At 39.9% G+C, this 22,916-nt stretch overlaps 2 protein-coding genes and 1 long non-coding RNA gene across 4 annotated transcripts in view; 1 reads left to right on the forward strand and 2 right to left on the reverse strand.

The window, feature by feature from the left end:
* Window positions 1-1,101, reverse strand: part of LOC131879102 (glutamate receptor ionotropic, kainate glr-3-like) — a 3,300-nt gene extending 2,199 nt beyond the window's left edge. The window contains exons 1-2 of the mRNA XM_059225313.1: window positions 620-1,101; window positions 113-548 (exon numbers count right to left, since the gene is read on the reverse strand). Coding sequence (XP_059081296.1) covers window positions 113-548; window positions 620-654 — 471 coding nt within the window. The 5' untranslated portion in view covers window positions 655-1,101. The remainder of the gene's footprint in view (window positions 1-112; window positions 549-619) is intronic.
* Window positions 1,102-2,936: 1,835 nt separating this feature from the next.
* Window positions 2,937-4,237, reverse strand: LOC131879153 (uncharacterized). Of its 2 annotated transcripts, none has more exons than XR_009373105.1 (2): window positions 3,663-4,237; window positions 2,937-3,598 (listed from the first exon to the last, which is right to left on the reverse strand). It is a non-coding gene; the product is annotated as an uncharacterized LOC131879153 (long non-coding RNA). The 2 variants fall into 2 exon arrangements; XR_009373106.1 differs by having other exon boundaries at window positions 2,937-3,604.
* A 5,372-nt stretch (window positions 4,238-9,609) lies between these two features.
* LOC131879480 (NADH dehydrogenase [ubiquinone] 1 alpha subcomplex subunit 13-like) lies at window positions 9,610-14,728 on the forward strand. Its single transcript, XM_059225820.1, has 3 exons — window positions 9,610-9,774; window positions 10,003-10,273; window positions 14,494-14,728. The coding sequence occupies exons 1-3, from the start codon at window positions 9,654-9,656 to the stop codon at window positions 14,585-14,587; spliced, it is 486 nt and encodes a 161-aa protein (XP_059081803.1). The 5' UTR covers window positions 9,610-9,653; the 3' UTR covers window positions 14,588-14,728.
* The last annotated feature ends 8,188 nt before the right edge of the window (window positions 14,729-22,916 follow it).

The raw sequence follows: 22,916 nt of genomic DNA on the forward strand, positions 1-22,916 counted from the left end.
CTAATCCATCTATCGTGCTCGTTCTCAGTAATCCAATAATTGGTGTTATATCTACTTTGTTCTAAGACAGCTCTAGGATGAAAAACTCTCTCTTGGTTACTTTGACGCTCACCTGAATCTCTTGGCCAAGAAAATGAAAAGGACAGGCTCCAGCTCGGCCTAGATCTTTCATGTGGATGATCTTAGTTGTCATACTTCCAGAGCAGTGCAAAACAAGGTCGTCCTGGTATTGTCCATTTTCGAAATATTGATACAATTCAAACTCCAATCTCAAAGGGACTTGCTCATTTGAAACCAAAATGATGCTTCTCATTCTAGAAAGTACTTGCTTGATCTTTTGTGCATCTTCCACTTTAGATACAAGAACATTCCAACACGATTTGGGCGAGTTCAACTTGGTTATAACCTTGCTGTCGAAGGTGTGATCCAGTTTAATTTGTGGAATGGTCTTCAATTCTATACCCAAATCAAAGTTGACGATTTGACACGAACCCGAAGAAAGACTGGTCAAAATGTCATGAAGATGGCAATTGGCTAGCGGACATAGCCTAAACAAAGTAACATTGTCTTGCTTACCAAGTGTGTAAAATGGACCTGAAAAGATATGCTTAGTGCTTACCGGACAATAACGACTAGCCAAAGGCTGAAATGCATCTTCAGTTCTGACGAAGATCGCGAGGTTCACTTCAGTTTATACCACTTGGAACATCGAAATGTCTTAATCATTGAATGATGACGGAGCAGATTGCTCTTTCCTTACTAGACATGCAAATCTGTTTCTGATCCAATTGGAAACAATTCACTATAAATATTGGCCTGAGTCATTCTGAAAACATGTATGCTTCCAAGCATCTCTTATAGTGCAAAACAAAATACCAATGTTCATTGTTTGCTCTTGTCATGGATGTATCTGAAAAAGAACTTTCATCCGATAATCCAATACCTCTGTATCAACTCATTCCCAAATCCCAATACCAAATCAAGTACCAATTCATTCAGCAATAACTTGAAAAGCTGAAATAGATTTAAAAGCTGACTGAAACAAAACTAAATGTCTTGGAAGTGGATGACGAACGACCGATTGGCTAATAAGTACCATAAACCCATTTATATTGTTTAGCCTACCGAATGGTCGATCGTTTGAAATCCATCCAAGTCTAGATCAAAGTTCCACTCTCGGAACGCAAGAGTGAGAAATCCCGAGAAGTAACCCAGAATTTGAATCGAGAAACTTTGTCAAGAAATAGAAGTTCTCAACATAACCGTTGCACCCTCTGAACTAGCAAGGACGAAAACAGCCATCTATCGAGTACATGATAAAGTTTGACATCAGAAAACACCACGTGCCAGGCACCAGGTACTCTGTCTCGGTGTCAAACTCTCAAATAGGGCCTAGATATGACGCAGAAGGGATGGGTGTCTTGTGCTCAGAAGGGGCACGCCAAGCCGTCCTTGGTCCAAGCTTCTTTCGAATATTTAAAAACCAGAACGATTGGGTGCTTTGACATGTTAAATGGGCGAAATCGGGCATCGCTAATCCGATAAGGAAGAAAAAGAAGAAAATTCCGATCATCTGGCAAAATGTGTCCAAACTGAGAAGATTAAGAGGGCTTATGATACTATTGTTCTCAAACTCCGAAAATAGAAGGCCGCTAGAATCCCTGATCTGATGTGATAAATATCAGGGATGTATTTCATAACTACTCCTCAGAAATGGATTAAGCTCGACCCAGCGGACCAAGAAAAATTACTTAGGGAACAAAACTGATACTTGATAACTTAAAATTCTATTTGCTTCCAAAGATGTTAACGCCATAAAGGCAATAACCTAATATATCTATTTGATTTCGAAAACAACTTTTTTATTGTCAAGCCGTCGTCAAAATAAAAAGAACTTGCTTTGAAACAAACGATTAATTATGTAATGTCTTTCAGATGTGCACCACGTGTCCCCAAAAAGATTGGCACGATTTTTCAAATACGGCTTTCGGTATCACACAGCCTTGCAACATTGTGTTTCTATATATCAAAAGAAAGCTATAAAATAAGCTGAAAATAAAACCGGTTGGATTTGGGATGGACAGAGGGGGACAGTGCCCCTGTTAACGCCTAACTTGAGGGAAAACAGCTATATCCGTTCCTGAGCCTTGCTATCACGGTGCTCCTGCCCGCACATCAGCTACAAATCCGGAATGTTTTGCAGAGTCCGGAACATGAGCCCCTCCGCAAGACCAGAATTGGCTCCCCTAGACTATCGAATTTGGCCGCGTATCAACAAACTGACTTGCTAGGGCCGTGCTAAGTGTTTAAAAGATATGAAAACAGTAATTTGCATCAAGCCTGGAAGATCCTGGATCTGGCCTTTGTGCCAAACGCATGCCGAAGGGTTTGATCACGCCCACATAGAGCGCTATTTTGCGGTCAAAGGGGCTCATGATGAATAAAACATTTCATGGAGTAAGCTTAAGGAGCAATTAAAAAGAATAAAGTCCAAAATCAACTGAAATACAAATACTATTCTAAGTGTACGATAGAAAACTCAAATCGGGCCAATCTTTATAGGACATATGGTTTACCAAGAGTTTCAATTTTGTTCCATATTTATGAACTATTTCTGTACTGGGTCGAGTTGTGTAACGGGTCGAAGTTTCCGTTGGGTCGAGTTGTCTGGTTGATCGATTTGTCCTGAAACCAAATTTTTGTTTTCTTGAATTGAAAACAAGGTCAAATATGAAAAATGTCAAATGCTACAAATGCTCATTTCAAGTGTGAAATCCCTGATCAAACCTACAGGGCCCTAATCAAACCTGCATAAGTGGGACGTTGAAATATGATTACATTCATTCGCTGATATTTAATACGTTCACAATACGTATTATTACAAAAAGAAAGGTGCTTTCCTTTCAATTTTTGTCAAAGAAAGCTCTGCCTCACTATTGATTATAAAGTGCAGTATTTATTGCGACCTCCGAGCATACTTTACTCCTCATTATTGTAGGGTACATACGTAAATTACATGTATTCCCAGCTAAGTTAGAAGGACAAAACAAGGTTTTGAATATTTGTCTCCGGTTTTCAGGGGGCTCTATGAATCCTTCGCATCCTAACGAACGAAGCAACAAAATCATGACATTGAATGATGTGAACTATGAAGTGAGAAGCTTCCTTTGTCCAGGCGTCTTTAATCCTTGAATTGTAACGGATCGAAACTTGAACCAAGCAAACATAATGCGGAAATGAGAAACATCTTTAAAGACAACATGGGCAAATCACAAAAAAACATGACTCTTGTGGATAGTCCCTTAAACATGCGCAACACAAGTAGTCTAGGATTTCTGCAGAAATTGACCATGTGAATTCGTCTACCTCGGAAAAAAAGCTTTTGAAGCACCAGAATATACTAAAAGCCTGCACAGCTGAACTGCAACATCCCAACCATTCTTGGATGGGCTTGCTCAAATCCCCCGTTGAAGCATCGGTGCTCTCTTTGGTTATGGATTGATCTCTTGAATCTTTCCGTCCGCAATTATTGGGCCTCTCATACCACAAACATTGGACCAATCTTTGTGAGGCGGGGGAAGATGACACAGGATGGACTCTGAAACTGACATTGGCATGAGAAAAGTGTCACATTTCTTTTTCGCTACTTGACTGAACCATACCTAATGTCGTGAACGCTTGGGTGAGAGGAGTGTTGGTCAAAGGCGATTTCCGTGATGATTTGAGGATCCATGGCTTGCAATGCTTCAGCATGGTCGTACCAGTGATATGTATTGGCTCAAACCTTCGCTTCATGCATAAAACCAATTACCACCTGCAGTAACTAGACTCGTAGTACATTTGAAGAGTTCGAAAGTTGCGTTTAGTATGGGTGTACTCAGTTTCCAACGATACACAAAGAGCGTATGAGAGCGCTTATTTTGGAGTCCCCTTCAATTACGAAAGCCAATCGATTGTAGGGTCAAGTGTGCCGTGAGTCAACTGAAAGCAATACGTTTCGAGCCAGATACCCAGGTTCTACAATTTTCCACCCAGTTTTTGCCTTGAGTTAGGTGGTCTTGGGAGCTTTCAGGAACTTGTGTATCTCGACATAGCCGAACTCCCAAGGAGATATCGTTTTTTTTGTTTGGCCTTTTAGTGGCCTTGATAAATTTTCTTGTTAATTTCAAAGCTCTAAAATCATGGGAATTGTTATTGCCAATCCTCCTTTCAATGATATCCACGGCCAGGCGATGAGCGTTAAAAAGAAAGGTTAAATTCATTTTTTGTATCTTTACATTACTCTCAGTTCATGATTTATTTTTTTTGGTCTAAGTTAGGACTTGGAAATTGTCTGTGTTCTGAAATGAGGTGTTCCATAATTAGAGAAACTCCGCGCCATAAGCAAAATTTATTTTGTAGAATTACCACAGGCTTGTCGGGATTGAAACCACATATATCCACTCGCTTGGATAATGCATGGCATAAGACCAACCCGGATTCAAAACAATGAACACCGAAGTTTGTAGATAGATAGATTTTAGGAATACTTTGATCATGATTGAATGATGTCAGAATATTAGAGGGCAGCAAATTAAACAATGAAGGAGCCCGAGAAAGAAGAGAAGTGGACTCCGTTGTTTGAACTAGCCTGGATTCTTGAGGACTTGAAGGTGCTCTCAATACGTACGTTAAGCCTCTGCGGTTACTAGAATTAAACCTAAATCCTGGGTTGGGACAAAGCTCATCAATACTTTTGAAGGCGTACTACAGTATCAAATACCTTTCGTACCTTCTCTGAACACCGGACAGTCGCAACTTTTTCAGCCTCTCCCAATATGAGAGATCTCTCAATCCTGTTATGTTCCTAGTGAAACATCTTTGGACTTGCTCGACCTTTTGCAAACCTGCTAAACTCAATGGAGCCCAAATGGGTGGAGCATATTCAAGATGTGGCTGGACAATTGACTTGTACAGAGTTAGCATCGTGATGCTATCTCTGGACTTAAACGTGCGATATATCCAACCACAAATTTGAAAAGCCTTACCCACCTTCAACTGGATATGCTCATGGAACTTTCCATTATTTTGGAAGACTATACCTAGATCTTTCATAGATGAGACCTGCTCAATATATTTACCTCCATTATCTACGAGTGGAGTATTTAAAGGAGTTGACTCAAAGGTCATTGAGCGGAATTTCATTCCGTTCAGGGCCATATTAGTCTCAGTTGCCTATGAATAGATTCGATCTAATTCCTTTACAAGGCTACTGGAATCTTGGCCATTCCTACCAGAAACTAACTTTGTATCGTCAGCATAAGAAGAGAGACTGGCAGTAATACTAAGCTTTTGAGGTGGGGCAACGAATATTATAAACAAGAGGGGCCCTAAGATCGAACCCTGGTGAACACCTGACTTGACATCATGTATGTCACTAAGGGTTCCCTCAACCTTAACCAATTGCTTCCTACCAGAAATGAAACTTTTTAACCAATTGAGAACCTTGCCTTGGATCCCAATCTCATGGAGCCTGTTAACTAAAAGACCATGATCTACCTTGTCAAAGGCCTTGGCAAAATCAAGGTAGACAACATCAACTGACACGTACCTTTCCAGTCCCGCAATGACCTGTTCTAAATGCTCAATCAGTTGGGTAACCGTGCGAATATGTGCTCGGAACCCATGCTGGCTAGGAGGAAGGACTTCAAGAATATCAAGAAATTCAACAAGTTTGAACTTCATGATCTTCTCAAACACCTTCGCAATATTCAAAGTGAGAGAAATCGGCCTATAATTACTGGTGAGCCCCCCTTTAAAAATTGGAACAACGTGAGCTATCTTTAGTGAAGATGGAAACTTGCCCTGATCCAAGATGCAACGCATCAAGTACGAGAAAAAAGGAGCAAGAACCAGTGAGCATCTCATCAGAAACTGAGATGTCCCGCCATCAGGACCAGAAGAACTTGAAAGCCTCAAGTCCCTTATGGTCTCTAAAGCATCTTGATCTGTGACTGCAAGATCATCTAAACGCTCAACTTGTCTGACCTTGTCAATCTTGTTGCTTCTGAACTCAGTGGGGTTGAAAACACACTGGAGAACTGATCTCAAAGCATGTTAGCCATGGCCTCTTTATTGTTAATGGCTTCCCCATCAACCTCAAAAGGTCCAGTAGAGTGTTTCATTTTTCTCTTAGAGTTCGCATAAGAGAAAAATGCCTTCGGATTCGACCTGACCTCCTGAACCACCTTACTCTCAGTTTGTAACTGGTCATATTCGATGGAGGCCTTAATCTTACCCTGAACTACGTCCAACTTTTTTTGGAGATTAGCCACAATTACTGGATTCGAAGTGATCTTCAGCCTTTTTGCTAGTTTGTAACTCTTTTTGAATAAAGTCTTCCTATATTTTGGAATTTTTGTCCGTGTACCACTTTTCGTAACACATTCGGAGATTGCTAAACTAGATCAAAGTTCCTTAAAAACTGCAACTAATTTATCAATGGCTGCATCTATGGACGATTCCTGTTTCAGAATTGAAATCAGGTCAAGTTCTTCTAATCTTTCTATAATCAACGGCCAATGTTCATCTTTGAACTTGAACTTAGCCAAACCGACCTTTTTTGACCGGTTTTACTCTAAAGCACGCCGGCTTTTGAGTAATGGTCGACCCTATCTCAAGAACATGATGATCTGACAGATTACTAGGTGTCACATGGACATACTGGATCAGATCAGGGTCATTGGAAAAGACCAAGTCGAGAACGCTATTCGCTCTGGTAACTACACCAACATGCTGGGAGAAATTGCGCAAGATCGCGAATTCTTCTAGCTTTTCGAATGACTGAGATGTCAATTTCGAAATGGAAATATACCCATCAGGACTAACCTCCCACTCTACAACGCTAGCCGGAAAATTAAAGCCCCCTACAGAGAAAACCTTCGAGCAAACTGTCTGATCCAACTCATTTCCAATGAATTGGAGAGCTGACATAAAAGAGCTTGCTGAACAAAAAGGGGGTACATACATTGTTACAATAGACAGATCAAGCCCTCGGATATGACAAATTAAGACCTCTACTTCTCCATTCGACATTTGTATACGACTAACAAGGGCCAGATCTGAATTCATTGGACTTCTCAATCTCGGCAAGGGTAGCGGCAAGTCCCAAAGTTCAATCAGTTTACCGAAGAACACCGTCAGGGCTGCCTGGAGCACCATGACTTAAAAACACATTGTGAACGTGTGCAGAGGTTTTCGACGTCGTGTGTCTAGTGTGGTTGAAAATGAAGGGGGTTGGGGGGGTTATTGAATTAAAAGGTCTGTATGTACTATTACTGTTCACTTTTAGCAAAAAAGTTTTTTAATATAGTGGCTGGGCTAGCCAGAAAGATCGACTANGTACCTTTCCAGTCCCGCAATGACCTGTTCTAAATGCTCAATCAGTTGGGTAACCGTGCGAATATGTGCTCGGAACTTATTGAATTAAAAGGTATGTATGTACTGTTACGGTTCACTTTTAGCAAAACAGTTTTTTAGTATAGTGGCTGGGCTAGCCAGAAAGATCGACTAATCATTTTTCAATCGAAGGGTTTTAGTGTTTGAGTCCGCCCTGCATTATATATGTGCTTGATAACCAAAATTTAGTTTTATCTATGTTTAAAGCTAAGTTATTCATTTCTAACCATTGGAAGATATGTTCCAGTTGAACATTTGCTTTCTCATGTAGTTTATCAAGTTAGCCTTTAAAGCATTGAAGCGTTGTATCATCAGCGAACATAATGCTTTTCAAGTTGCAATGGTGAGGCATGTCGTTTATATAGATTAGAAATAAGAGATGTCCAGGGATGCCTCCTTGGGAACCCCACATTCTACTTCAGGTTCGATGATCTAAAATAATTCACTTCGACACACATGTACCTCTCAGAAAGGTAGTTTTTCAACTAAACTGTGGATCTACCGCGGACTCTGTAATACTCCAGTTACTTCTAATTAAAAAAACTCATGCATTGGTTTATGAATAATTTTCTCCAAAACCTTGGAGAAATTTGGCAAATGACTTATGGGGAGGTTTAGGCAAGCTCTGGCAGGTTCGTTTGTTTGCTGGTACCAGTGTCAATGATGCAAGTTTGGGACTTCAAACACGTTTTTGAGAAGCTGACCCTTGTTTCGCATTGCTATATGAAGAAAAGTCAGCTTCGATAAAACCAGTTTGAAACGCCAATTTTGCATCACTGGCATTGGCAGGTAAGTTTGTTTGCTGGTACCAGCGCTTGCCTAAATGTCCGAATAGGGCGATTAGTTAGCAGATTGTGCTTTGTCACCCGAATGGAGATGCTTCTAAAGCTTTTCATTTACCAAGTGAAAGCAAGAAAGGCTGCTTTCACCAGTTACAACCTTCTTTGTCCTCATATTATTTGTCGAAATCCATTCAACAATGAAGTCAATTCACTTTAATCTTGAAAAGCAGAGTTTCTTTACAGCGCGATCCGCATTCCAAATTGTCAAATTCCCCCACACAATTTGCAGGTTCTATGTAACTTTTCATAAAGCTCCGTTTGTCACCCTCGGTCGCTGCAGCATTATCAAGGTGGGCATTTCATTTTTGAACACTTTTGTCCACCCCTGTCCAAAAGTGTTCAGGATTGTCCAAAAATAAGGGTGGACAAAAGTGGATAAAGGTGTTCAAAAGTGTCCAAAAATGTCTTTTGCAACATTATTTTTGTCTAAGATGGTCAGTTATTTGGGTTTTCCTGTTAAAAAGAGCTAATACAAAAAATGAACGTCTTACCCAATTGCTAAAATTTAATAATGACATATTTTTCCTATATTTATGGTTTTCTTCCATAAGCATTTTCCATAAGCACTTTTTTATTGTTTTGGATTTGTTCTTTTGTAGGTTTTCTTACCGCCAGTGGGAATGGATTTTCAAGTCTTATCTGTCTTATTTAGCTTTATATTTAATGTGATATCTGATCCATCGACAAATTAGAATTGGATGATCCCTTGAATGTACGGTTGATCAGGAATTTTGTACAAAAAGTTTACCATCCCTGACTTTAAATCCTGCTACTGGAGACATACTCCTACGAATTTGATGGAAACAAGTTGTACAATGAATGAGCCCGAGAAAGAAGAGAGGAGGACTTAACAATCATTAAAATCTTTATGAAAAATCCAAGAACAAACAGAGTTCCGTGCCAAACTAGGGGCTGGAGGCTAGATGTTTGTCCTTAAGGCCTTAAGGCCTTGTGGCCATTGAGTTTCCAAGAGTAGCCACTCTTGGAAATTTTGGCTTCCGCGGAGGCCACTTGGCAACGCTGCTCCCTCCTCAAAATCGTGAAAATCAGTGCTGCTGCATTACAATTTTCTTTAATGTCCTCTCCTGAACTTGGCCTTTTTGTCGTGCCTCTGGCACACATGTTTTCTTAGTCCATTGGCAACACGCAGTCTCCGTCTGACTGGCCGCTCTGGCCGCTCCGGCCGCTCTGGCCGCTCTGGCCGCTCTGGCCCGATTAGAGCATGGAGTGATCAAAGACAGCGCCACCCAACGGCCTGAGAGTGAGTCTGAGGAAAAATAACAATCATCAGCAGTCACTTGCAGTCACTTGACTCACTTCACTTCCTCCCTCCCTCCCTCCCTCTGCTGGACAGTCTGAACTGAGCACATCATCATGGCGGTTGGTCAAGTCCACTCCACGGATACGTCGCGTCCTTTCAGACAGGATCTCCCGCCCAAAGGGGGATATGCTCCCATCAACTATAACCGCATTCCGGCCAAGACGTTGAGCAAACGTGAGTAGTGGGCGCCCTCCTGCCCACCCGCAGGCTGACTATGGAGACGGTAGGAGTGTACCCTGCAGCACACGGTATGCAGGCAGACCCGTTGACGAGCCCACAGCCATGATTGAGGATCGGGCTGGATTCTCCGTCCCAATTGGACATGGAGACGGATCATATGATGATGGCGGCACGAGGTGGTAATAATATTGGGTTGTTGATTGGGACTCTTCTGTGTTTCAGCTGGCCTCTTGTTCTTGGGTGGGTTGGCCGTAAATGCCTTGGGTATTTGGACCTACAAGACCAAGCGGACCGTGATTGAGCGCAAGAAGTTGGAGGAGACCTCCGTGGAACTGGGCTTGGAGCCCTTGATGTTGGCCGAAATGGATCGAGCTTATCTGCTCCAAATGCGACGAAATCGCGATGTTGAAGCCGAGTTTACTCGCGATTGGCCCAATTGGGAAGTGGGACGATGGTTCCAGCAGCCTTTGTTTTACACTATCCCCGAGGATGAGTAAGTCCAACCAAATTGCAGTGTTGTTTCACTCAGCTTATTCATTCCTTGTCAGTGTTGGGATGAAAGCCAAAACAAAACATCGAAACAAACAAGTGAGAGAGACACAGAGAGACAGAGACAGAGAATGAGGGGAAAGTCCGATTATTCACTTAGAGATTATTCACCTAAAGAGGCAGGACAGCACACGGGTGGTGCCCCAGCCAAGGATATTTGCCCCGACAAACCGTTGATTTTCAAGCTCCTTTTTTAAGTCGCCAACCAAGGGGCACAAGTTGACTTTTGCCGACAAATTCATGGCCACTTCACAATGACACGGAATGAACATGAAAAAAGCACAATTTCAAGTCAGTACGTTCACACTTGCTACTACTTTTGTCTTGTACCTAAAGGAACATTGTCCTAAAATTAGCCAAATAATTCAACCTGTGTTTTTGCTCTCCCGGATTGAAACCATCAAATTTTTGCCTTTCGGTTTTGACCCTTTCAAATTAACTTTCTGCAATAATCAAATTAAAAAAGATTTCGTTTCTTGTTAGGCACAATCTTTAAGCCCCCAAAAAGGCACCCACAATTCAAGTCAAAACAAGACAAAAATTGACTTTGAATGAATTATTGCCTTGGCATAAAATAATCCATCGAAATAGAACAATGGCTGACGTCAAGATCACGTTCTAATGGTTGAAACTAGGGGAGCGGGAGGAGATGTCCCAATAAAGCTCAAAGCTGCATGGCCTAGCACGGAAGCTACGGGTCGAATAAAACGCCTTGCAAAGGTACTTAGCCATGTCTTGCTTTCCCTTTCTGATGTATTGAAGCCTGCTCTCCAAGATCACTTGAACCTGATATTGATGGAAAGCTTCATAGAAGCATTAATAACTTAAGGGTAATTTGCCAACAATTTCGTCAGGTTGAACAGATTGAGGGAAAGACCCTTTGATTTCGAAAGTTTTTGGAAAGCAGTTTCCAAATTAGCTACCTTTTTTGAGCCTGTATAATGTCCAGAGGCTTTAAATTGACAATCTAGCTTCTTGTACATCACACTCTAGATCTGTTTATCAAACAATGCCCGAGTCTGTTTTTTGCTGATTTTCCCTGGTTTCTAGGTACTCTCCCCCACGTGACCTCTGACGGCCAAAACACCCCTCTACTTATGCCATTTGTTCCTGAAAGAGATATTTTATGGTTGGATTAATTCAATAACCATCGCATGTGGCGCTGGTTTACTTCATTACTGATTAGCAAGAGGTTTCACGGTGGTACCCACACCACTGTTTTTGTGCAAATACCAAGACTTCTAGTAACGATTGTTATTGAAACAAAAGGAACAACTTTTGTAACACATAATCTCGTATTTTAGCTCAGATTAGTATATTAATCCATTGAAAACCTACAATGAGATAATATTTTTAAAAACGTAATCAATAGATGTTCGGAGTAATCTTACTTGCATTTCCAACAACAATTTCATCCAAATCAATTGAGTAAACGATAAGATAACACGCTTTCAAAGATTGCATTTGCATCAAATTTGGCTACAAATTGCTCCTGTTATATCTTAAAGCAATTGCCAAGAAATATAATCTTCTTTTTCTATGCCTAAAATATAAATGAAAATATTTCACTTTTTTGAAACAGGTAGAAAAACCCGAAAATGGTTTGCAATATAACTTAAAACTTACTGAATGCCAATATTTCACCATTGTGATGCCATGCTAGTAAATCGCAAGTTTAGTTAAGCTTGATCTTGAATATTGACCAAATTATATTAATGTTGAATAAAAACATCGCTAGTACGTAAAATTAATTAATGCAAAAGGTGACAAATTTGAAAATTAAACTGTCACATGTATCGTTCAAATACTTTAGGGACATGATTAAATAGTGAAGCTTTTGGCACTTAACAAAAATGAAAGGCAATTTTGCATGTTTTGTAAGTTTTAAGTGACAATTTTTGCTACTTTGAGCGCTTTATTGAAGACGAATGCCTTTGAAAACAAAATTAGGCCACTTTTCGATCTTTTAAGGTGTAAAAAGCAGCTTTCAAGTTGTAATAACTAAGCATTTGCTGAACAGAAATTTATATTGAAATTTTTTAGTGTTAATTTTGATACAAGACAACCATTTTTTGATGTACTTTCCTTGTGTTCAAAGAAATGAAGAAAAAAGTAAGGATTAATTTGTTTTATGCAGATGCAGTTTTTTTTAAATAATTCATGAAACAGCTATGCTCTGGACATGTAGGCATCATCAGCTTTTTAAATAATACTGTATGTCTATTGAATTTTTGCACTCTCAAACGATCGAGCAAAATAGAAGAGTATTATGATAATTGTCAAGGAAATTTTTGTAGGTATGCCTTTAATTCTAGCTTTCTATATTTTGCAGAATTCTTTTTCCCCTAACTCTTGATACTTCTTAACTTCAAAAGTCTCTAATTTGAAGCTCTCTTTGAAAATATTGGGACGGCATAGCTGAATTTAGGAAAGGGAGCCTTTGATATTGACCTATCATGTTAAATGGATCTTTCTTGAACAATTAGTCCATATTGCCATGGTCGACATATTCACCCATGAAGTCATTCTAACGGTGGGCCTTTTTTGTAAGGAAGTACCTCGATCCCAATTTCGTTATTTGTGGACTCGCAAATATTTGCCTTAAAGTAAAAAAGGTTACATACGGCGCCTGGGTTTGAACCCACGACTTCTGGGGAGAGGATTTTTTGGTTCTTAGCGGTATCTTTTAAACCGCTCGGCTAAACCACCTCTTTAGAAAAATGGCCACAATGATGCCCATCTTCTGCTCCAAAATTATTTTCTTCATAAGTTGAGCATATCCTCCTGGATATATTTTCTCAAAGATAAATGATCGGCAAAACCATTTGTATACAGGGAGCATGAGTAAAATCTGAACATTCAGTAGAGCTTTAATTTCCTACTTCCTTGGATAGCTAGAGACATACGGTTTCTTTTGATCTGAAGAGAGCTTGTGGGTGAGGAGATCTTCACTATGAAACTATTGCCCTTCTTCGTGGCTGTTATCTGCAAGTGCCTGACAGTCCTGACATAGCTTTTCAGGTCCAAGTCCTCCCTCACTGTCTTCCTGACTGTGGCCTCAGAGACCTGCAGCTCATTATAAAGGCACCTAATGCTGATTGCGGGATCCTTTACCATTTTACCTTGAGGTGTCCAACAAACTCCTTTGATTGCTTCTTGTTGGTCCCTCCTGACCCAGAAGCCCTCTTCAGGTTTCCCTTGTCCTCCAATGTCGTCTTCACGGCATAGAAAGTGGTTCTGGAGACGTTGATGATCCTGGAAATAGCTGAAATTGAGAGCGTGGACTATATCGAAAAATTGATGCTAGTTTGCCAATTCAGCCTCCATTTTCGATTTCATAAAAAAGATCACCAAATGCAAGCAATAATCGAGTACATCCTCTTTCAAACAACAAGTCGTAGGTCTTTAGCTAGCCTAGGAAGCTGGCAATTAAAATTATTCTGAGTGTTTAGATTTTGCTCACGTACCCTGTACCATCTTTGGCAGACCCCATGGGAATAACCTGTTAATAAATTGTGGCCTTAAAGCTGAATTTGGAGCCGGTAACTTCCCATCACAAGAAACATTTTGTTTAGCAGAAATTTCTTTGGTCATAACGCATTCCTAATGGAAGGAGTTGGCCAAAAAACCAAAAGTGCTCCATTTTTCGTCCACGAAAAGGACATCACATTCTTGAGCTTATTGAGGACTAAGATGGTGTTTCCATGGACTTACCATTTAGAATATTTGTCTTCAAATGTATGGCAACTGACATAAATTATCTACCTATGGCAAGAAAGTCTCTATGGTTCATGGTCAGTCTTAGAGAGGCCCCCCGTTTAAAAGATAGAGCTTTACATCAATTATTGGCAGAGTTTAAAACTTTAAATTCTTGCTAGATTTGTTGGAAAATCCCACGAGGAGTTGGGTGCGTCTTGTAGCCTTTTTCATTGATTTTGATGATTCCATAACGTTATGGGTGCGTTTCATTTTGGTAAACAAAAACTAGTAGTTAAAATTCGATGAATATCACTTGGTTGGAAATAAAGATCAGCTATCACGGTCATTTTAGATGAGTGAAACAATTTAGTGCGCGTCTTTTTAGTTAAGATAATCACATGCTTTAATTGGATTTAGAACTTTTGTGTCCATTTATGATAAGTTGTTTTGTCTCTTTCCTCTTAGGTTACCTCGCCTTTCACCCCTTGAGCTGTTCATTCACGCAGACCCCAAGACGTTGAAGAAAGAAATTAATTACAGGAAAAATAGGACTCTTTAAGATCGGATCCGCCACCTGTCTCCAAATATATCCAGTACTTGGGCACGAATCCCACTTAGTGTTGAACTGAAGTCAATAAATCATCTCATATGTTCAAAGAATTATTAGTGCTAATAAACCCACATCTGTCGCAGCAGCCTCCTCGAGTGTGACCTTACATTTTGGTTCCCCGGGACGTCAACACCCTATTTTTTTTTTAACGTCAATTGACCGCGACAAGACCTTAAAAGCATTTGAAAACATGGGATATTTTTTTTCGTTTTTTTTGTAATTTCCTTACAGCTCTTGAAAACGGGGTATTTGATCGACCAACGAATTAGAGTTGGCTGTCTGGCTAACCCTTGAATATATTCGCCTGACTTAAATAAACTCTGCTACTGGATCAACGCCCTCTCTGAACGCTGTAGTACAGTCCCAACTTTTTTAGTCTCTCCCAATACGAGAGCTCTCTCATATCTTCAATGTTCCTAGTAAAACATCTTTGGACCTGCTCGGCCTTTTGCAAACCTGCTGGCCTAATTGGAGCCCAAATGGGCGAGGAATATTCAAGATGTGGCTGGACAATCGACTTGTACAGAGTTAGCATCGTGATACCTACTATTTCCGGACTTAAACGTGCGATATATCCAACCACACATTTGAAAAGCCTTACCTACCTTCAGCTGGATATGCTCATCGAACTTTCCATTATTTTGGAGGACTACACCTAAATCCTTCATGGATGAGACTCACTGAATGTCCTTACCTTCATCATCTAATAGTGGAGTGTCAAATGGCGTCGACCCAAAGGTCATTGAGCGGAATTTCATTCCATTCAGTGCCATGTTACTCGCAGCAACCCAAGAGTAGATTTGGCCTAGGACCTCTACCAGACAATCGGAATTCTGACCATTCCTACGAATTACCAAATACCAATAATCAATGTTCTCAATAACTCAAAATAAACTCTTCTCCACAGGGTGAGGATTTTATTTTTGGATACTTGTGTCCATCATTGGCCAAAATTGTCCAAAAATAAGGGTGTCCAAAAGTGTCCAAAAATGTAAAAAAAATTGAGCCCAACCTGCTTCTCGGACAATTCCTCAGCCTTACCAATATGTAACCACAGACTTCTAGAGCTGTGGACTGCGAATGGAAGTAAAAATTTCTTATCTCCTATACCTTCACTTTTGTCCAAATAAGCACTTCAAACGACCACAAGTTTTTGTTGACTAGATAAATTGACTACATTCATGCTCAAAACTATGCTTAGGGAACTCAGAAGATATGTCTAAAGTTATATAGCAAACAAAATTTAAATTTCATTTTTTTGGCCTGCTCTTGGTTAGGTGCATAAGCTTTTGATATTATAACTTTGAAACGAACCACTTGACAAGTAAATTATTTCCAGATGACCTGCCTTAAATTGAAGAGATCGACTTACGTTTCTTACTTACGAGTATTACCTTAACAAGAAAAGTGACTCAGAGTCGCTATGACCAAGAGCAGGCCGATTTCGCGGCAAGCTCGTTCACAGTCCATATTTCTAAAAGTTCGTGATATAACTCACTCAGATTCATCTAGTAGCATTACCAAGAGTCTGATCAAAATCAGTCCCAAATTTGCAGATAAATATGACCTTTATTGACAACAAATTTGCGCATGAAAACACCTGAATATGCGCAAAAAGTTACTCATAAACTTACCCAAACATAGGCACCGACACGTTCTGAAAGGAGAGTTTAGATGTTTCTTCATCCATTAATACAGTATGGTTGTGCTTAAATCTCCAAAGAGAATAAATTGGTGAACGCTTACCAACACTCGAAAGATAAAAAGATAAAAGATAACTGTAAAGGGGTAGAAATTTGCACACCGAAATTTAAAAAGTACACACAAAGAGAAAAAATGTCACACCAAAAGAAAGATAGAAGAAGACTCAAACTTGAGGGCTAGTCAGAGAAGCGACACTCATGAGATTTCTGAGATTTTATTTTTGGCTCCCTAGCGGCTGCCTGTTGTGTGCGGTGGGGATCGGCTTTGAACACATTTAGTTACGTGAGTCTCAAAATCAAGTTCCGCATTCAGGGAGCCAGTGAGTTGATGGCTCGTTTGTCTGCTTTGGTTGAAACTGAGTAACACAAGAGAAGTCGATCAGCCCGACACCCTACTGCCCAACTACCAAAATGTGCTCAAAGCAAAGTCTCAAGTGGCTTGCTTGGAGTGACTTTTCCCATTATCCGCTATCTTGCAAAATAATTCTACTCAAGAGCTCCTGTCAATCATCTATACAACAAAAGCTAGTAATGCAAGGTTCCGCCAATTTCTTTGAAATAATCATTTTCAGTATACCGGCAGCCTTGATGACTTACAGGATCTGCTGGGAAATTCGCTGAGCTACACCGTACATCTATGACAGGGCGATTATTTCTAGCAAGGTGGAATCTCGGACTAACTTTTACTAAACCTTGATTCGACCCTTTCCAAGTTGTTGAAAGTTACATGATAATTTAAAAAAATTGGCAATGTCAGATTGTCAAATAAGAACCAATTAACTCAGCTCTTTCTACAACCCCAGTCATCCAGCCTTGATTATGTTTTGTACCCCCACATTGTTAGTTGGTCACCTTACCTCATCAGCCCACAGATCCTGTGCATCACCCAGCCAGACATATTTTCGGTGTATTAATTTTTTTTATTTGTGTGCTGGTTCCAAGGATGCTGTGTGCTATTTCGCTCCGTTTGTGTACCAAAATTTGGTCTGGGTTGCCATCCCTGAGTTTGATCTACCGAAATATGTTTTTATAGTGTGCCAAAATCTGTTTTTGATGTGCTCGCTTTTGTTTCTGTACTTATTTATCTATGCGTGTGCCAGTTTATGTATTGTATTGGTGTGTTAACCAAAAACTTTGGTGTGCCTGTTTTTGTGTCATCCCTATTGAAATACGAAATGCAAATCGAAAATTCTGGAAATCTTCCTTCAACAACTAGAGAAAAACCGTTTGGAATGGACACGAGAAATAGAAAAAAATGTATCAGGGACCCTTGATAACGATTTAAATTTGCTTAAATTCGAATGCCCAATTGCCCTTAATTTTATGGAGACTGGCATGTAAATACTGTAAGGGTCCTCTCTGTTTCTGATGAAGTGTATAGTCTTCCATGTTGTGATCCGCAGATCATACAAAGATGATAATGCTGGGTCCATTTCAAGTCGGCAGTGATCCTTAAATAGGGTTGGGCAAATCCCGCCAGTCTAACGAAAATCCCATCCCTTGGGGTTTCCGGGTGGGGTTTCCGGGATTTCTGTTATAACGTATTTTTAATGGATTATGTTGCCTGAAATTGTGTAATGACTGCCCTTGAAATTGGAAGATCAAGTTCACAATCACATTCCATCTTTTGACATTATTCCACATTTTGGATGCTTTTTTATTGATAGCATTATGTCTATGGGGGCGTTTAGGCAAGCTCTGGCAGGTTCGTTTGTTTGCTGGTACCATTGTCCGTGATGCAAGTTTGAGGTTTCAAACACGTTTTTGACAAGCTGACCCTTCTTTCACATTGGTGTATGAGGAAAGGTCAGCTTCGTTGAAACCTGTTTGAAACGCCAATTTTGCATCACTGGCATTGGCAGGCAAGTTTGTTTGCTGGTACCATCGCTTGCCTAAATGTCTGAATTCTAAGATATAATGCAAATTTTATTGATCAAATCCCTTCATCTTACGGCCTATCCTCGCAGGTTGACACCTGCCGTATTACATCAATTGATGTCACCCAGCTGGTAGCTGGAGGCTTCGTAGTGCCTAAGTGTTGGGTTGAAGGACCTCTGGAAAGAAATTCTAGATATCCATGGTTTAGCCGTTGTCCCCGATCCACGTGTGCGAACCCCTGAATTTAGACGGGAATATTTCAGAATTAAATTGCATATGTACATGTTAGTTTCAAGGTAGTCAAATTCAGAAAATGCAATTGAAATTAAATATTAAGAAACTTTTTAAGCAACAAAAAATAAGTGCACTATTAATGGCTATCGAGCAATTTTTGAACATCTGGTGAAAGAAACTTTAACATCAAAATCAAGTCAAGAACGTCATTGATACAATGTAGGGATTATAAAGGCAAATAGTCCATCCTCGCCATATCCCGGTTTATTAACTCTCATAAATTGCGAGCAAAGCAAGTTTCATATGTCTCATATCATATTTTGTCTTGAAACCCTACTGGTGAAATATTAAATCAAATTTGATTTGAAATTTAACTCTAAAATATTGATGTTCTATTTCATTCCATTTCTTTTTGGGGGTGATGACCGAAATATGTTTTTCCTACCAAAACGTACTTTTCCGAGCCTTGGTCGTCACAAACCAAAATGACAATCATAGGGGGCACAAAAAGATCGGTTACGTTGTTATGGGTGATCTTTAAGGCACTTGTGATGTAAATCATGGTCAAATATTATTTTGGGCCAAAAGTTTTTCTTTCTTGAGACAAGATAATTCGGGGATAGAGGTGCTTTCACTTAATTAGTCAGTAACAATACGTAGAAATGTGTTTTTCCTTTTTTTTCTGGGAATTCATGATCGCAAAAATTTTAGTAAGTTATCAAGCTTGCAATAAATAACTGCCCGTTTAGTCCTTAGTTCAATGCAAAAAAATTGTTCCCTTGAAGAATTGGAAAGGTCTCCCGGAAAAGTTGGTGATGCATTCATTGTGCCACAATCCTTAAGCATTAAGTTGGTTCATCGCTAAATACCGTAACAAAATTTGGTATCTTAAACCATATTCTCTCGTTTCTAGGTTTGTTTGTCCTCATTTGGACGAGGCAGAGGGTGCCACTTTCGTCCAATGTAAAGAACAGTAGTGATGTCAAGTGCTGTAGACTCCGATAAAATATGTTGTTTTCACGTCGAGCAGAAATTGTAGAAGTTTGACGGTTGGGATAGGCGACAGAACTGAAGCGAGACATTGGGAAGAAAACCCGTTGGTTCAACCCTCTCGAATATCCGTTCGACATACGAACAACTTTTTTGATGTTGTGATGTGTCTACATTTTAGTTATTGATAAGACTACCTAACAGAATAATTCTGAACTTAGAGACGTTAAGGCTCAAATAGAATGAAAACAAGGTGCAATGCTTAAAACTAAATTCGAGGCTCTGTTTGACCCACAAATACAAGTACTGGTGTGAAAATAGACCTATTAACACGAATCTAAATAGTGGCACTTGGGATGAAAGGGGCAAAGAAGCACCTCAGAAACTAAAACTAAAATGCTACAACGGCGTATCCTAATATTAGAACAGAGCATCAGATTTCTTCATTTAGATGGCTTTTCAAAGATTTCTGTGATCTGAGGAAAGAGTGCAAACGGCCAATTACTGAATGGTTGGTTGTCTCGTGAGACGGTGTTAGCAATCTTGCTCCTTTTTGCATTCAATCTGATTTTACTAGCAATCCTATTTCCAAATGATAAGCCAATTCCGCTCCAACATTTGCGAACAAGCAACTCGGGAATCTATTGGTCCCCATTTACACAGTCATGATTGAAGCTCTTGAGTATGCTGAACTTCCGCCTTATTTGTATTTTAGGCGATTCAATCAACCAGTGTATGCAACGCACGAGTATTTGATTCTCAACCATGTTGCAATGTGTGGAGTAATACAAATAGGTGGCAATCTATTCTAACTCTATTCCTCCACGAAGAAGCGAATATGGATTCGAGATATTTGATGTGTACATCTGTGCCTACTTATTCATATCCGTGTTGGATCAGAAATCCATACAACAACGCTGAGGTCTTCGGGTTGTAGTCATGACAAGAACCAAGAGGCCGAGATATTGATTATTGACTTAATCTTAGTCATAAAGAAATCAAATCATTAGTAAGGTGGGTTTAAAAGCTGTGTAAGATTTGAAAAATGCAGTGTATTATTCACTTCCCAATTCAGTTGTCCTTGGTAGTTTCTACTTTCAGAAAAAAGGGACTTAAAATTTATCATCAACCTCGACAAAAGCAAAAAAATCTCAACCATTTCTGCTTGAGATTTAATCAGACTCTCTGTGAAACAAAAATGATATTGCAATATTTTTCGGGAAGAAACAACTTAATCTAAAAAGTGATGCGGATATAAAATAGAAGAGTGGCGTATCCGTGCTTAGGTGTGAAGAGAATGATATTACCCAAGTAGGGGTCATATTTACCGAACACGTTTCAAGACTTTCTATGGCCATTTCTTCTTAGGAATGCATGCGCCTAGTAAGCAATTCAAGGCTTGTTCACTTCCTCAGATTTCGCTTTGTTGTGCCAACGGTGGTGCCGGTTTCTGTGACTTTCTTTGTTTACCATGAGATTGTTAGCATCATCATTCTTACTATGATGATGATTATCATCATCATCATTTTCGTCCCCCCTCATGCTTATTATACAACACAAAAAAAATGCTCTTGTCGACATTTTTCCACTTCGACTGATCAACGACTTATGACAATTTTTGAATCGCGCCGTAAGATCCCGAACGAACTTTTGTCTTGAACCAGAGCTTTCTGTTTCTTATCTTTTCGTCAACATGTAAAAAAATATATCATAGAACATTCGAACAATGGCATAGAAGAGTGTCATAGCACACTCTAAGTCACAACCCAGCACTGCTTCTTCCCAAGCTCTCAAGCACTTGAGATCTGTGGTACCATGGCTGTGAAAACAGCCAGCTTGATATGTTTGCCCGAGGGAACGAGTCTAAAGCCTGAGTGACTGGAAGCGAGCTTCGTAGTTTCTTTTGGTCTTGAATTGCATCTTGATTCATGATGAGGACTGGAATGAAGAAACAAGAGACAAAAAAAAACAACAGTATAATTGCAGTCTCCTCACGTCCCCGTTGTATGGCGGATCGAAGATAGTAATTATTGATGGGATGCTTGTGTCCGTTTCGAATAAATGTGGAGCGCATCAACTGAGTTTTCGTTCGAAATGGTTAAAAAAACAGAAGTCTATCGATTATTGCTTGCCTCCAACCGTTCTCCGTTGACATTTTAATAACAACCATCTGGAACCATTAGTATTAGTCCGAAAGAGCAAAAGGAAAGCCATTTGGGAGTTAAAAACACAAATTGGATATTAGCAGTTCCATGAATTGTAAAATTGTTCACCTGGTTCACCTGATCAAAGGGCAATTTTACATAATCTTTGATTTTGTCCCATCTAGCCTATTCGAAAAATAATTCATATTTACTTTGTAAAGGCTTCTTTCAAAAACTAGCATGGTATTGATGCTATAACTTGTGGTTTTCTCGGGCGGATGCCAATTTCGCACCACACAAAAGCGCCTATTATCCTTTGCCCAAGGATTGAGGGCGATTGACTGCCGGTTTTATTTTCTTCATCTTGGGAAAAAATCTCTTAGGAAAATCTAACGATTTGGTTGGTCTTTACCCAATTAGAAAACATTAGGAATGATTTGAATCCTTTATCAATGAGTGCCTTTGAAGAAATAAATGTAGAGGAAGCACCAGGGAAAAATATGCCTTAGAATTAATTGGCTTAGGTCGTGAAATAGAAATTAACTTTGAAGGGTTAATGATTGTAAAAAGCTCTTTGAAAATTATTCAGTGCAGGTAGAAGCATTCTATTCAAGTTATATGGACTCGAGCTCGAGGTTAGATGGCCTACACCACGGACTTTGTCATCGAGCAATATTGTTTAAGCTTGTTGCAATGCAGATATTTGAGGCCAGTTGTCGTGTCCTCAATGCATTTTAAGAGTGGAGATCAATCAAGCAAGGAGGCAAGCAAGCCAGCATATACACATCCATCCCAGTCGCTCGCTTGCTTGGGGTGCGTTTCCACCATAAAGAAAACATATGCACCACAGCAGGTTAAGAGATCTCTGATTGAATTTTAATTGTAGTCAAAACTTTTCTCTCTAGCCCAAGGAGAATGATCGACGCAGGCTTTGCAGTGCACTTTTAGTTGGCAAGCCAACAAGCACCTCAACCCACAACGGCTCCAACTCTGACGTGATGCCCACCATCCCCAGATTCCCCCTCGTCCTCTCTCTCATGCACCTTGAATTCGAGATTTCATACTTAGTTGAATGAGGTGCTCACTAAAATGTCTTTCGGCTAACATATCACAGTGTTCGGATCCTCATCTACGTAGGGTGATGAGAGTCATCACTCTTGAGTCATGTTCCTAGAGCGTTGAAATTTGCTAGTTTTCACCTCACCGATCGTGGCTGGACGTCAAAAACTACTCATTTAAATGGAGGCGAAGGGCCATCCCTGTCGCCAAGTCCATATACGAGAGACAAAATAGACAAATGCCATTTAAATCCAAGGCCCCCAATTTTGG

The sequence above is a fragment of the Tigriopus californicus genome, chromosome 4 (assembly GCF_007210705.1).
Source record: "Tigriopus californicus strain San Diego chromosome 4, Tcal_SD_v2.1, whole genome shotgun sequence".
Lineage (NCBI taxonomy): Eukaryota > Metazoa > Arthropoda > Copepoda > Harpacticoida > Harpacticidae > Tigriopus > Tigriopus californicus.

Excerpts from the sequence above, each read along its gene's own strand:
- LOC131879480 (XM_059225820.1), top strand. The coding sequence starts at position 9,654 with ATGGCGGTTGGTCAAGTCCACTCCACGGATACGTCGCGTCCTTTCAGA. Across the intron at positions 9,775-10,002 it reads GGCCAAGACGTTGAGCAAAC|CTGGCCTCTTGTTCTTGGGT; the intron begins GTGAGTAGTGGG and ends TCTGTGTTTCAG. Across the intron at positions 10,274-14,493 it reads TACACTATCCCCGAGGATGA|GTTACCTCGCCTTTCACCCC; the intron begins GTAAGTCCAACC and ends CTTTCCTCTTAG.